The 15,033-nt window shown below is 39.6% G+C and overlaps 1 protein-coding gene across 2 annotated transcripts; it reads left to right on the top strand.

Moving 5' to 3' along the window:
- Positions 1-3,631: 3,631 nt before the first annotated feature.
- LOC124537001 lies at positions 3,632-6,544 on the top strand. 2 transcript variants are annotated; one of them, XM_047113704.1, is made up of 2 exons: positions 3,632-3,852; positions 5,108-6,544. In XM_047113704.1, exons 1-2 carry the CDS (start codon positions 3,717-3,719, stop codon positions 5,770-5,772), a joined length of 801 nt encoding a protein of 266 aa, XP_046969660.1. In that variant the 5' UTR covers positions 3,632-3,716; the 3' UTR covers positions 5,773-6,544. The 2 variants fall into 2 exon arrangements, with proteins under 2 accessions (XP_046969660.1, XP_046969661.1); XM_047113705.1 differs by lacking the exon at positions 3,632-3,852 and adding an exon at positions 4,002-4,114.
- Positions 6,545-15,033: the final 8,489 nt, after the last annotated feature.

Here is a 15,033-nt window from a genome sequence, read left to right as displayed (position 1 = left end):
AGTGACAGTGCACCTAGCACATAAGGAATAAAATGGCATGTCGAGGGTACAAATAATGTCCATAAGGCATAAGCGTGTTTTCGAAGCAGTAGTCGACGTAGCGAAGTGGATCGGGCGCGGTGTTGTACACAATACGGCAGGGAATACAGTGCATTTAGTGATTTGTTTGCGCGCTCGAGGGCGGCCGCCATTACGCCGCACATTTGCCCCAAAACAAATATCATATACGCTCATTACCGGGAGAGGGCGGGGAGGGGGGTGCGATTAAACAAATTTGGCTCGCTTATTATTTGTCGATGTAATTCGTTATCTAGAGAAGTGTCGGCGCGCGCCGCCGCGGGCCGCGACCGGTGTGAGAGTGTTGAGCCCTCAGAACTCGTAGTCGACCACAGTCCACAGCGTTGATTCAGGCACCGATTATAGTACTTATTAGTTTTCTAAGTCGATGCTTTCTATATCGGTGCTACATGGGTATATCATATAATGTATAATAATGCTAATATTATACACGGGGTTTAAGAACTTAGCATTTTGTATCTGTTTCATTTTTTCATTGACTTTTGGTACTTTGGTCCAAGTTAAATTAAACTTGATAATAATTTGAATAATTCCTGCCACATTAGTTATATCTACATCAATCAAAGTTATCAATTCGAGGTTTATTTTATAAAACATTATTATTTATTTATTTGGCACAATGACTATTACAGTTTTAACTATTTTAGCTTTAGACTTAAACTAACCTGATAAAGTGTAGATTCAACTAATTCTGGACAAATACAAAAACGACACCATACCAAATACATATTCAAAGTAGCTCCCAAAAATACGACACGAAAGCGCTTCTCGAGCTGCGGGTGTGCGCTGTGATTTAGGATCCCACCAGCACGGGCGCAGCGCTCGTGCTCGAATCGTTAGCCGATCATACATTTACGATCATAATAACATCGTCGCGAAAGTGATTACTTTCGTAATACGCGTAACACCGCCGGCGTCGCGCCGCCCGCGGCTTCTTAATATCTGATGTTACTTTTATGTTATAGATAAATTTGGAAATTCTTACGTGTTTATGTATTTTTCAAATTAAATTCAAAAGGAATAATAATGTACAATAATGTTAAAATATAAAATAAAATGAAGAAGCTCGCAAGCGTTTAAAAGCTAATAAAACGCTAACAGCATCGCTTTAATGAAAAAGGAAAAAAACGAAATCTTAAAGTAGCTATAAAGTTTTATTTTAGAAGTTCCGACAAAGCAAGTGTCGCAAGAATGAAAAGCTATCAGTGTTTCGCGAGGCCAGGGCTGAGGGCTGAGGGGCTGAGGCCTGAGGGCTGAGAGCTTCTTGATTAAATGACTACAAAGAGCATCAATGGCAATTTGAACATTTCATTTTGATTAAAAAAAAATTAGGAGTTAATATAACATGAGAGGTTTAAAGTTAAATATATTTTAACGAACACCTCTGTAATACGAGTAGAAGCATATTACAGTATTTTGTTTCAGTATAGGAGAATATGTAGAATATTTAAATACTTATGTCAAATGAATTTCAAATATAATAATAATTTGACACATTCTCGTGTACATTATGAGGAGGCAGCCCTTCGCGAGAGGCGCAAATTGTTAGTATTTTCAAGAAATATAAAATGCGGCGCGCTCTCGGAAATGAAACTTCCTCAGGAAGAGCTGTGAATCTCTTTGACATTTTTCGCGCGGCCCTCTCGCTGCGCACTTCTCTCTTATAGTTGAGTGAAGCGCGTTCGGCTTTATTATCCACAAATACACAACCCCGTGGATGCTCTTTTATCGCGCGTCACACGGGTCCACACCGCCCTTTAATTCACTCCTTACTCGATTACAATGTTATACGTATTTTTATTGGGCAATGTTCAGTCGGCGTTTGATCATTTTTTTTTATAAATATTGGACAACATCAAATATAACTCTGATGAAATGGTAGTAGCTAAAGCACTGTGTGTTATGGAAAATCAGAAGTAACGAGTTTACCGCAAACACCCAGACTCAAGACAACATGGAAAACTAAAGAATTTGTTCTACATCGACTCGGGCGGGAATCGAACCAGGGACCTCGGCGTGGCGTACTGAAACTGAAATAGTTTGTGGTTCTGTCATCATTACATAGTGTAGGACAAAGTCGCTGTCACTGTGAGTCCCTTAGTATGTATGTTTAGATCTTTAAAATTACACAACTGATTTAGATACGGATTTCTTTGTAACAGCAGGGCCAAAGCCTACGGGACGTGACGTTGAGTCCATCCCGGTACTTCAATCCGGGTTGTTGAGTGTCCACACATGCCATGCACACGGCAGACTCATGATGCATCCCTCTCGATGTTCTACTTCGCCGTCGAGCACGAAATTAATTATAAACACAAATGTAGCGCGGGTTTGAACCCGAAATCTTCGGATGATATTAACGTGTTTAACTTCTTGACCATCTCAGCTGTGTTCATTGTAGGTATATGTCAAATCCTGCACCCGAATATTCACCCAGTTGCAGCCAACCGCTTGAGCCAACATTCTGCTCAAACTGATTCCAACTCAGGCTGCGAGTAAAGCTAAGCTAATGTTACGAGCGCGGAGTCGAGTCGACTGCAGTCACATGGAGCCATTACTACATATTAACACGAAAAACGCAAAATTGATTGTAATGCTTATAAGATTTATAGGACACACACGTCAAATTGGCGTGTCGCTGTGAGTCGGCTTTCAACATTTTATAACTGAGAAGCGAAGTGGTTTCATCCTAAAATAGTGCGTGGTTACATTTTTATATTTTTAACTGACATCGGTATACATATTTTTCGCCTTTTGTCCCCAAATACAACGTTCTTATTAAATGACAACGGAAGTACCTATTTAATCATATTAATTAATGTAAGTTCTAATTTTTACAGTTAAATGATAAATGAACTCGTAATTGATTGCTTTATCATACTGATAAATAGTGCTGTACGCGTACCTAGTGAGATATAACACTACCGTACACTATACACTAATATGTAGTATAAAACATATCGGCGGTGTAACGTAGTCGCTAACATGCGTTCTACTGATATGGAGTACTCGTAGGGTACTCTTGCTATTTGCGCGAGCGGGTACTGCGAGCGCCGAGCTGAGTATACCTACTCGTATTTTGTTATTGTTTCGAGCGCATTGTGGTCGCGTATTGCAACGTTGTTATATTCTAAAGACATTATTAATAGAATAATTTAGTAATGTAATCAAATAAACAGGACAACAGGAAGCGCCGCCGCGTGACGTTGTGCGCATCGGTTGCAATCAGATCGCAGACCTCAATCGGCCTTTTCGCTAAATGTGATCTAATCGATGAAATGCAATAATTAGAATAACGTCCGCCGTGCGAGCTCCGCTGAGGTCTATTACGTGTGTACTTGTACCGCGCGTCTTTTATTCTCCTCTTCGATTCAAAATAAATTATCCGCGTCCGGTATCGCAAAATGAAATAAAGGACCGCGAAGAAACGTCGTCGGCTGGTATGCGACTCGGCCGGCGGGCGCCGGGCGCCGGGCTGCGGGGTCGAGGCAGAGGCAGTGAGGCGGCGCGCGGCGCGGGTCGGCGGAGGGGCCGGCAGCGGCGGCCGCGTCCGCTCGGGCCCAGCGGCCCCGCTCAGTCCGCGCCCGGAGTCCGCCGCCGCCGCCTCGCCGCCTCGCCGCCTCGCCACGCGCCGCGCCATGGAGATGGAGCACTTCATAGAGACCGTGCGCAAGTACCCCTGCCTGTGGAACACGACCGCCATCGAGTATCGCGACCAGGAGCTGAAGGACGCCGCCTGGGCGGAGGTGATGAAGGAGACGGATCTGTCGTCAGGTGAGAGCGTCGTTCGGTGGCGTGCCTCGCGCAGTGCCGCGCCGGCCGCGTGCGGCGCCCCCTGCCCCCCCGCCGCGCCCCCGCGCCGCCGCCCCGCCGCCCCGCCGCGCCCCGCCCGCCGGCCCCGGCGGCGTCGGCGGCGCGCTCGTGGTGCGCGGTGCGACGCTGCCGGCCGCCGGCTGCATTCATTGTATTCGCGTTGTATCAACTAATTAGATTCGTTGCTTTTTATAGCCGGGCCGCTTTCTAAATAATATGCCGGGTAAATACTTACCTATAGTTTTCATTACGGTAAATAATACTTTCAAGGAATACTCACAAAGAATATAAATTAATGTGATTTGTATCGATAGCACTCGCTCGCACGCGTGTGCCGCGCATGTATAATGGCGTTAATTGATTACAAGCGTATACTTAATTATATTTACAATAAATTTCACATTTGCGAAATTCATTTTAATTTTAGACTTCGAGCTGTAGTTAGTGTAGCCTCGACATTAATTACATTATTATGTCAAAATATTGTTGTGTGTACTGAATTGTCTTGAAATTATAAAATAACAATTCAGTTTTACCGATATATGTACCTAATGTATTTATGTCTTGAATTTGTAATTAATTCTGCTCTGAATCGTCGCTTGATATCGATACGATATATAAACACGTCGTCTAACATATTTTTCCTTTACACAGAACATTTTGAAATTGCATTTCTAATAAGTAAGCTTAATTACTGTCAAGCGCCAAACCTGCTCCGTAGTTCATATGATTAGTTTTATGATAAACCTATTTCTCATGTAAAAGGAATGGCATCTTTAAAAACAGTAAATTTTCTAAAGCAATTACCGTATATAAAACTGAAAACCATGTCCAAATTGTGAAGTGTAATTAATATTTTTTCACTTCAAATAGTGACTCGGGTCAGATTAGCAACAAATAACAAACAAAATAAAAGCGTATTGTATATTGCATTGGCTTGTTAGGTCATTGCATGGTTCGGCGGGCGCGCGTCACCGCTGCATCTCCAGCGGGCAGACATTATGTATTCTGCCGTCTTAATATTTATTGCTATATTTAGAAACGAAAGTGAAATCCTTATCGTCGGACTACGATTGCTGTTTACGTGGATTTCGGTTTTAAATGTAAAAACAGCAACCACGCGCGCTTGACGGACAGAATGATAGATTCATGTGTGTCTCTGCTTATTATGAATATTTATATATTATTTTTAATCGAATCCTTATTTCTTTTTTAGTGAAAGAAGTAAAACTAAAATGGAAGAAGCTCCGCGACAGCTATCGCGACGCGCTGAAGCGACAGAGCGAGATGTTGGCCAAGGACCCCGGGAACCCCGCTAAGAAAGTGTACCCCTGGAAGTACATGGGACTCATGCAGTTCCTGCAGCCGCACATGAGCGTGCGCAAGAAGCCAGCGGAGTCGCCGCAGTACGCGCCGCCGCCGGCGCAGGACTCCTCCGCGCATGCGCACAACGGCGACGCGCATTCCACCGACGACTCCGATTCGGAACCAGAATCGTCGCCCAAGCGCAAAAGCGTCGAGCGCCTCACCGTCATCGACAGGAAGTTGGACTACCTCTGCAAGGCGCAGAGCAAGCGCCAGTTCACCGACGCGCACTACCAGGAGCGCAAGAGGGACCGCCTGCCGCCGGCCGTGCCCGACCCGCTCGACATCTTCTTCAACAGCATGTGCCAGTCGACGAAGCGCTTCCCCTACCCGGTCCAGATCAAGATCAAGAAGACGCTCTTCGACGCCGTGATCGAGGCGGAGGAGGCGCTCATCGCGGAGCAGCAGAGCTACGCCAGCCTGTGGGCGCGAGGGGCCGGCAGCTCGTCCAGCAGCGAGGCCGGCGAGGCGGGCGAGGCGGGCGAGGCCGACGACGAGGACCGGAAGCCCTCCTGAGCCGCCGCCCGCGCCGCGCTCTACCTCTACTACGCACACTATGCCAACTACGCACGCTACGCCTCCGACGCCTATCCCTCGTAGGGTGGCGAGCGGGAGACATTCCGCTTTCGTTTGGACATACTAGTGGGTGCGAGTCTGGTGCGCGACGGCCTCGGTGTTCCGTTTACCGCTAAGCAGTATTGTTGACGTTAAGTTAGGCCCGACTCGGTCGGCTGTACATACGCACTAGTATATAGCATAGGGAAGTAACGAGACCAGATAGTATACGCTTATAACGAAGACGTCCAGTGTGGATAGGTCCTTGACTAGTGGTTTTGTGAGATGTCTAATCACTTATAGTTTAAGTACTGTTAATAGTATGCGCCCCCAAATATTTGGCTGTTGAGGCTCCTTCACTTCCGAGTATAAAACGTATCCTTCCTGTTGACACAGGGTATGAGTTAGCACTGCGCGATGTTTGCACAAACGACAGAAATTCCGAGTTTCTGTCTCTTGACAAAAGCATCCTGTGCGCTTGATTTATAATAAAATGTTTTGATGTGCCGCTGTTCGCAGCGCGTCCGACAGAGGGCGCCGCAGACGCACTGTCGGCGAGTCTGTCCCAGCATCTTCTAGGACATCAATCGACTGATTTACTTTCCTGCGAGTGTAACGGTTAGGTTAAGTTTATATCGTAGCTAAGGGAATACTGGAATGTGTGTAATTTTTATTTTTATACAAACATGACATAGACTTCCAATAAAATATCACAATAAAAACTTCATATAAAATAGAACCTCGTATTATTTTACAAAACCCGATAACGAAAATAGTTTGTAACATGGTAATGTAAATCTTTTTATCTTATTTTATATACCATATCTTCGGAAATAAAGTAATAATTTAAAAACGTCGGCTCTTATTGCATTTAGGAAAAGTTTATTTTTATTATTAAAATGATTGATCACATTGTGTGAATTTGAAAATGTACAAATTACACCACTCGTGTAAAGCTCAAATTTGATTTATACGTTATTACACGTTACACTATATAAAACAAATAAAACTCATAAAATTAGTTTGGCGAGAGAGCGGGAAAGTGAAGTTAAAGTGAAAAAGTAAACTGTCGTATAAACTCAACTCATCTTCAATCGATGTGTCTAGATATCTCACTAGCGGCCCGCCCGTCCCAGCTTCGCACAGCTGCCATACGAATTTGTTTTTTTTATTTATATTTTTTTTCTCAAATGCATTACATTATTTATTTATACTTACAATCTGAGTTTGTTTATCGTTTTTATTTATCTGACGTAGTTAACGCTTAGGGAGAGAGATAATTTTATTTTTTATTTCAATGACTTATTTAATTTATAATACCTATTAAACGGAGTAATGTCAGTCTGGGTAACTTTGGCCTTCAGTAAAACATTGGCCCACACAAAGATACAACCAATCAAACAGGTCAACAGGGCAATGAATCTTTTTGTATTGTGAGTTACGAAGAGTGTCTGTTTCCTGGTAAGGTCATCAAGAGCCTGGGACAGAACCTAAAGATTTCCGTAATGCAAAAAGCTTCAGATGGGTGGAAATGGCCATCTAAACCTGATTTTCTGAATTGTAACAAAAAAGATGTTGTGAAGTATTTAGAAGTATATAGAAAAGGGGATACTACGAAATACATGATGACTTTTTATACATGGAATGGGGAAATTAACCTATAAGTTTCAGCATCTTTCACAACTACTTTCTTATGTTATTTCCTGTTGATTAAGGTATTTGTTTTCTCCTGTTACTAAGATATTGTATTTCTAATTTTAGATTTAGGTTGATTTAAGCACATTTTTTTTTTTTATTAAAAAACCTTGTTTCTCAAGGGTCAGTAAAAAAATACACTTATGTACATTTTTTAGTTAATTTTATGGCAACCCTAACCTTTCTGTTATGTTTTTATTGTCTATGGCGTAAGTTTGCTTCTTCCTAGCTCTAAATTACGAGGTTAAAGTTACCCATAATCCTGAAATTAAAACATACGTAGTGAAATCCAGATCCAGACATACATGGTACAAAGTTACCCAAGTATCCGCAAAACTTTGGCCCAGCCTAAAATCGCAAAATTTTCCTTGCCTGCATTTAACTAAAATCAAAATCGGTTGCAAATTTTACACAGCAATGGTTCAATCCCACTGATATTATATTACTTGGAGAGCAGTATACAAATTAAAACGATTTTTTTTCTACAAAAAGTGTCCTGACTGGGCTAAAGTTACCCCGAGTGACTGTACCTGATGGCTGATTTTAACAATTCAAAATGTATACTCTATGTGAACTTAAACATTCTTGCAAACATTATGATTTATTTGGGTAAGGATTTAAAAATAAGTAGGTATGAATATCATGGTCTAACTTTCGTCGGTATTTTTATAAACTTTTATAAAGTAAAAAGCAGTTTTTGTGACATGTGTAACTATATTATAACAGTTGGACATAAATAGTATCGAGAAGTTTTTGTAGATATTGATATTTTCTTTAATAAGGTAGAATATATTTTTGTTTTATGTATGGCATGCGACGGAAGACATTTTGGGCACTTTTTTACACCTTGGGTTACGTTACTTAAGTTTTAGTAATCCCCAATCTTTTCTAGCAATAAATATAGTCTAAGTTACTCATGGTAAATGTAGCATTCCAATGGTGAAAGCATTTTAAATCGGTACAGTAGATTTTGAGTTTATTTATTACATGCACACACACAAAAATACAATTTTTTCAACTTTATAATAAGTAATAGAAAAGATTACAACGTATGACGTAACCATAATAAAGATTGTTTAGAGGTGTCTATGAGCTCATAGAAAGAAGAATCGGACACGGAAATGTATTGGTACGACGACGGGCCAGTGTTCTTCATCTTCAACACTAATCCAAATATCCTTTCTTTTCTGTTCTATAATATATATTTATTCCTTTATAATACATAGTTTATCTTTAAATACATACTTTATTAATAAGACTCTCTTCGGGATGTTTTTAACAAAGTAGGAATACTCACTGTTGCGTCGCAATCTATTTACAACGATATCATGTATATACACAGTAACATTGATCACTTTGATAATGTGATATCATTGTATGTGCACTAAGAGTAAGGATAAGCCTATAACGCCAAGTTTCCGACTCCGCAAAGTCAATTAATCTTTCTTGAGCAAGGTATCCGTTTCTATAATAAAATTCCGCAGACATTTTTAACTTTGCCATTTCGTAAATTTAAATCGTTTATAATAAAATTAATATAAAAAATACCCTGGTAAAAAAGGCATATTATTCGATACCAGATTTTGTAGACGATAAAAAGCTTGGAATTAATAGCTGTTGACTTCCAGGCAGGATACATTGTATTTTTTAAATGTTGAAAAAGAGTAACTACTGAATTTCTTACCGGTTCTTCTCGATAGAATCTCCTTTCCGAACCGGTGGTAGCTTCACTGACGATTCAAAAGTGCTTGTAAAAGCCTACTTGAATAAAGTTTATTTTAATGTTTTTGAATAGTGTAGGAGTCTTGTTAGAAAATATAACCAAAGGAATGAAGAGGAGAGATCTGAAAGGGGAATTATTTTTTGATCTTAGTGTTTTATTATTGTATTATTATATATTGTATAAAGCCTGTTCCATTAAACAGTCAATGCACGTCTGTATTCTTACCTAATTTTCTGTAAGGTCGTCAGTCGGTTGGTGATACTCGCACAAAGACCGATTCACCGAGGTCATTGGGCAATGTAAATGTAATGTCTTAATGGTTTCAAGATCAGATTTCTCTCGCTATTTGGAACTCACAAAGAAAATATTAGTTAACATGTGAAGGTCAAGTGCGTTTCAGTTGTTTTCACGGCCCTGCAGCCCTCGTAAGCGCAGACGAAGAGGAGGAATTAATTTAGATGATGAAGTTATAATGATCAAATCAATAAACAAACGACTCTTTCTTTATTACCTTCCTTACTTTCAGTGAACAGTGGGCACGATTTTCATTGTTACTATGTTGTTGAAATGATAAATAATTTATTGTTCTTTGTGGGTGTTTTACTTTATAAACTCACTTCGAAAAGGCTTGCACTTGTAACTGTTCTGTAACAAAGGAACTGTTGAGGGATTTTCGAGTATTGAAAGGCAGTCTTAATATTAGTAATAACGAGTCAGGTATGAGGCGGACGGATATACAATAATAGCGAGCGTGGCAGGTAGCCGTAATAATAAATAGGACTCCGTGCTGCGCCCGCGCCGACGTCGCCGCCTTTGACTAGCTCGTATCCTGTTTACGTCACGCGCTCGTAAACTGCGCCTGCGTCACGCAACACGATCAGCTGATCGCGAGGGCTGTTTCTTCACGCCATTACCATCCTTATTACTCAGAACTATGTCAAAGATACAACCGTTAAGAGTTCCCTGTATAGGCACCAGCTGTTTTCTGTCAAAGGAAACATATGTTCGCTTCGGTGGTGTGCGTGGGTGCACAGAAATACCGGGCTTCGCAGAATCAGAACGACACACTTTTTAGTTTCCGGCCCTTCTTCGGTAAAAAAAATGGCAGACTGCATTAGTCGTGACGCGACAAAACCGTCGTCTCCAGGAAATCATACTTCACAACTTAATACTTTTATAAAAACAATGAATGTATTTCACTCAGAGGCTTTAGCAACCAAGATCAGAAAATATAACGCGATCGTCGGGAGACGGAATCAATCGAAGGCATTCATTTTTATGTGCCGATGTTTAATCAGGTCCTGCTTTTGAATTACTTTGTATTGTTCAGCGTCGACGGATGGCAGGAACTGTCGAAGGAGTGAAGGAGGCGAGGGGTGGCGTTGTTTTATTTATATGACGGTAAGTAATAATCAACGGGCGCTCGCAAACGGAAAGACAAAAAATTGGTTGCGAGTTCCTTAATTGCTCCATAAATCAAGATAGAGTTGCACCCGGAGCGACGCGGCCACTATTTTCGGAGGTGATCTTAAATGAGAAAATGGATTAAGGGTTTGTATTAAAATAAGTCCGGAGATTTATTGGACTTCAAAAGAAAGAGATTCTTGTGATTTACTTTTCACTTTTTGTATTCTTTATTACGTCTTCGTTATTTCCATCGATTACTCGGAGACGCCTTAAACCGTTTTGGATAATTTAAGTTGTTTATTTATCTCTGATATGGCGTCCGCGCCGCTTTCACGAAATCCATGATAATTAGAATGACATCGATGTATGCTTTTCACCGATTATGTTAAATTTCATTATAACATAAAAACTAATGTTATAGATAGATAGATAGATAAAAACTTTATTGCACACAAACATTAACAGTAAAAAAAACCAGTAATAACAAATATAAGGAAAAGAAAGTGGTGTACAAGGGCGGTCTTATTGCTATAAGCAATCTCTACCAGACAACCCGTAGTGAAAGAAGCAAAGTCAAAATATATGGGTAGTGCAAATAATAATAAGCGAAACGAAGGTAATCCAAGCAATTATAAAAACCTAACTACATACATACATACATATACATACATATACGAATAAATACATACAAATATACTAAATACATATACTTATAATATATACAAAATGAATTTAAGACATACATATAATGCACTATAAATTTAAAGATCATCAACTTTACGTAAATAATAATTGAATAAACGATTTTTAAAGGAGTTTATAGATTCTGACTGGCTTGGCAGATTTAGCTGTGAAGGAATTGCTATAATAGTTGGAATGACAAGTCGGTAACTTAAGGCGATTGTCATTCCGTGAACGGAGACCAAGGCTATGTGTTTGGTCTGAGCCGAGAAAACAGAAAGACGCTTTTAAATAGGAAGGAGAAAGAGGATTGTAAAGGATAGTGTAAAGAAGAAGGAGAATGTGAAAGTTACGACGGAGTCTTATAGGAATCCACTTAAGTTGTAGACGGAAGGAAGAGACATGATCATATTTTCGTAAACCGAAAATAAATCTTATGCACAGGTTTTGCAATCGCTCTAGTTTGTCGAGTTGAATTTCGGTTAAATCCAAGTAGCATTGATCTGCATAATCTAGTATTGGCAAGAGAAGAGCATTGGCTAAGGATTTCTTAATATTTATGGAGAGAAGGTTTTTCCATTTTCGTAACCGCCCTATTGCAGCAAACAATTTACGACTTACCTCTGCAATTTGTGGAGTCCAAGAAAGGGAATTATCTATTAGAATGCCTAAGTTTTTAACAGATGGGGTGATGTTTAAAGGAGTCAAATAAAATAGGAGGTAAGGCGTTTATATCCACCTTCGCAAGTTAGTTTTCTTTGCACAGTATCACAGATAGATGTTTTTTCTTACTAATTTGAGATATTTATTATATATATTGGCTATAACTAGTTTGAGTTTTAGTTCGTCTCATAAAGTTGTGCGTATAGATCGTCCAGTTTTCGATAATTTTTGTTCCAATAATTGTACACACACTTAAATATAATAAGTATATAAAATAAAAACTACCGTTTACATTTTATAATCTCATAACAATCGTTAAAAAAATCGAGACGTACCGCATCGCTAATCCTTATAAAAGTGTCCAATCTATGAACTTGATTCTACCACTCTTCTATATAATAAATGAAGTACATAATTACTTTACTAAAGACATTTTAAGATATGAGAAAATAATGTATTCTGGTTTTATTATATCATTATCGTATAAAATAAATTCGTTGTAAGTGTGCTCCCTTACAAATTTGCAAAATTTTACTAATTTTGTGTGTTCTATCTTACGGCCAGGATTGATTCGTGCTGATAATAATATTAAATGTATAAAATATTCACAATATTAATATTCATTATTATAAATTTGTCCCTGAATGTTGAGCTTACAATCTAAGCTTAATGCAATTAAAATAATTAATTCTTGTTTTCACAGCCGGAAAGGCAGTTGCTTGAGTTAGAAAGCGTTGTCCCCTTTGTATAAATTAGAGGATTTCTATTATTGAAGGATAGGTTTTCCATTATCCTGATACATAGTCGGTTAATCAAGACGAAATAATCATAACGGTACTCGTTGACGGGGACACTCATATCGTCAAAAGATATAAATAAATATCATATATATGAGCTTCAATCGTCAAATGGTAGTCGGCCTGAAGCAGTCACAATTTTCACAACACATGCCACAAAATAGTTTGCATAGAATGGATAACATATGTACGTCGCGTACATATCGGCGCCCATTTTTCAGAGGCGGCCTATCGCTGTGCGCCGCACACGGCACCCATGAAAAATGTTATCGACTTTTTCTCGTCTCCATCAGTGAATTACTCTGAGGGTTTCAAGCCAGGCGTGAGAGCGCGCTGCAAGTCATCGCGAGATCATTACTCGCATGTAAAGTCGGCTGTCGAATGTCGACAGCGCCCTCGCAGTAATCACCGGCCGTAGTAGGCATCACCAACCCCGTTTGCCGTCCTTAAGCTGAATACCCTTTGTCGGTAAACAATTAACGAGGTAATATAATGTTGACTTAGCTACTGGTTTCATATTATCAATAAAAATTTGTGCATACAAAGTGCAATTAGAAAAGCTAGTGACTAAACTATCATCATGTGTTATTTTGTTTTGAGTTTGTTGAGTCAACGGTCTTTTTAGGGATAACCCTTGTCTCCAACCTGCAGTGGGGCACCCTTTTGTATGCCCTAGCAAGGAAACTAAGTAGTGTCATTTATGCAATAAAAATAATTAGAAAACTCACGGACATAAGTACTGCTAGACTAGTTTGTTTTAGTAATTTTCACAGTCTTATGTCATATGGAATGTTGTTATGGGATAATGCAGCAGACATTGAAGTTGTTTTTATTCTATAGAAAAGAGCTATCAGATCTATTTACAATATTCGCTCTAGGACATCATTACGCGAGAAATTCAAAGATATTGGTGTATTAACAGCTGCTTCACAATATATTTATGATAATATAATGTTTATACAAAAGAATATAAATAAAATATATCATCAATGCTGTATGATATACATACTATTAATACAAGAAATAAGAATAAACTTGTAACCCCCAGTTTCCGTTTGCATACGGTAAATATATAATGGTATACGCATCTATAATAAGATACCGGAAAATATAATAAATTTACCATTCTCAAAATTTAATAAGATTTTTAAGACTAAATTAATAAATAAATCATATTATTCATTAAAAGAGTTACTATTTAGAAAGAAACGCTTGGAGTTAGGCTCGGGTTCCATCATAGGACACTAATGACTGTAAATTGCACATTTACAACAACATAGTATATCTGTTTATTTAGAAAGAGCAACTATGCCAGTTTCTTGCCGTTTCTTCTCGCTAGAAGCTGCTTTCCGAAACGGTGGTAGTATTTAATTGTTGACGATTCAAAAACGCTTCATTGTGAAGTTTACTTGAATAAATTTGAATTAATTTGATATTTGTGAGAAACACTTTTATGCGGCCGACACACAGAGAGGAGAGCTGATCAGGAGAGCGAAACATTGATGGATTTACAAATTTGCCGCCCCTACTCACTTTTAAAATTCAATACGTTTGTTTAGTTCAAATCACAATTTATTCTGAAATTGAACATTTATGATTTGTTTTCTATCGTCCTCATTACATCGTTTTTTTCCCAGTATTAGTATGATTATGAACTAGGTGATATTTCTGTCAGTGCAACCCCTTATGTAGTGACGAGTATACGGATTACGGACGTAATGTGTATACATAATTATAATGTTTTTTTCACTACTGTAAAATAAAGACAATTTGAGCGAAATCTGCCGCCCCTCTATATCTGCCGCCCTAGGCTCCAGCGTACTTAGCCTATTGGTAAATCCGCCACTGGAGCGAAAGTTCCCGTGAGTGAGTCGGCGGTACTGCGGCCCGTCGCTCTGTATTCGCGGTGTCGTTTGTCACCCGTTGCCTTTTTGTTATGAATGTTCTCGCCTCCTGTCGGCCTGAGGTGACGGCGGGGCCGGTGCGAAGTAGCAACGATTTTTCATTTCGTAATTATGTCGGCCGTATAAATACAATTAGTATTATTCAACAAACGCCGTCGAACGGCGATTGTGAAATTATTTATCGATTATGCGTTTGCATTGTTGCATTGTCGTGTCGGGTGCGGGTGAGATTCGACCTAGCGGCTCGTTAGCCCCGTAGGTGCGACACGGTGCCGGCGTGACATGTGCTCTCGGCACAATAGCGTCGCTCGTCAACAGCACGCGCGGGCTGGCGGAAGGGTTATTCTCTCGT

This window comes from Vanessa cardui, chromosome 17 (assembly GCF_905220365.1).
Source record: "Vanessa cardui chromosome 17, ilVanCard2.1, whole genome shotgun sequence".
Taxonomy (NCBI): Eukaryota; Metazoa; Arthropoda; class Insecta; order Lepidoptera; family Nymphalidae; genus Vanessa; species Vanessa cardui.
This window is presented reverse-complemented; position numbering and strand designations above follow the sequence as displayed.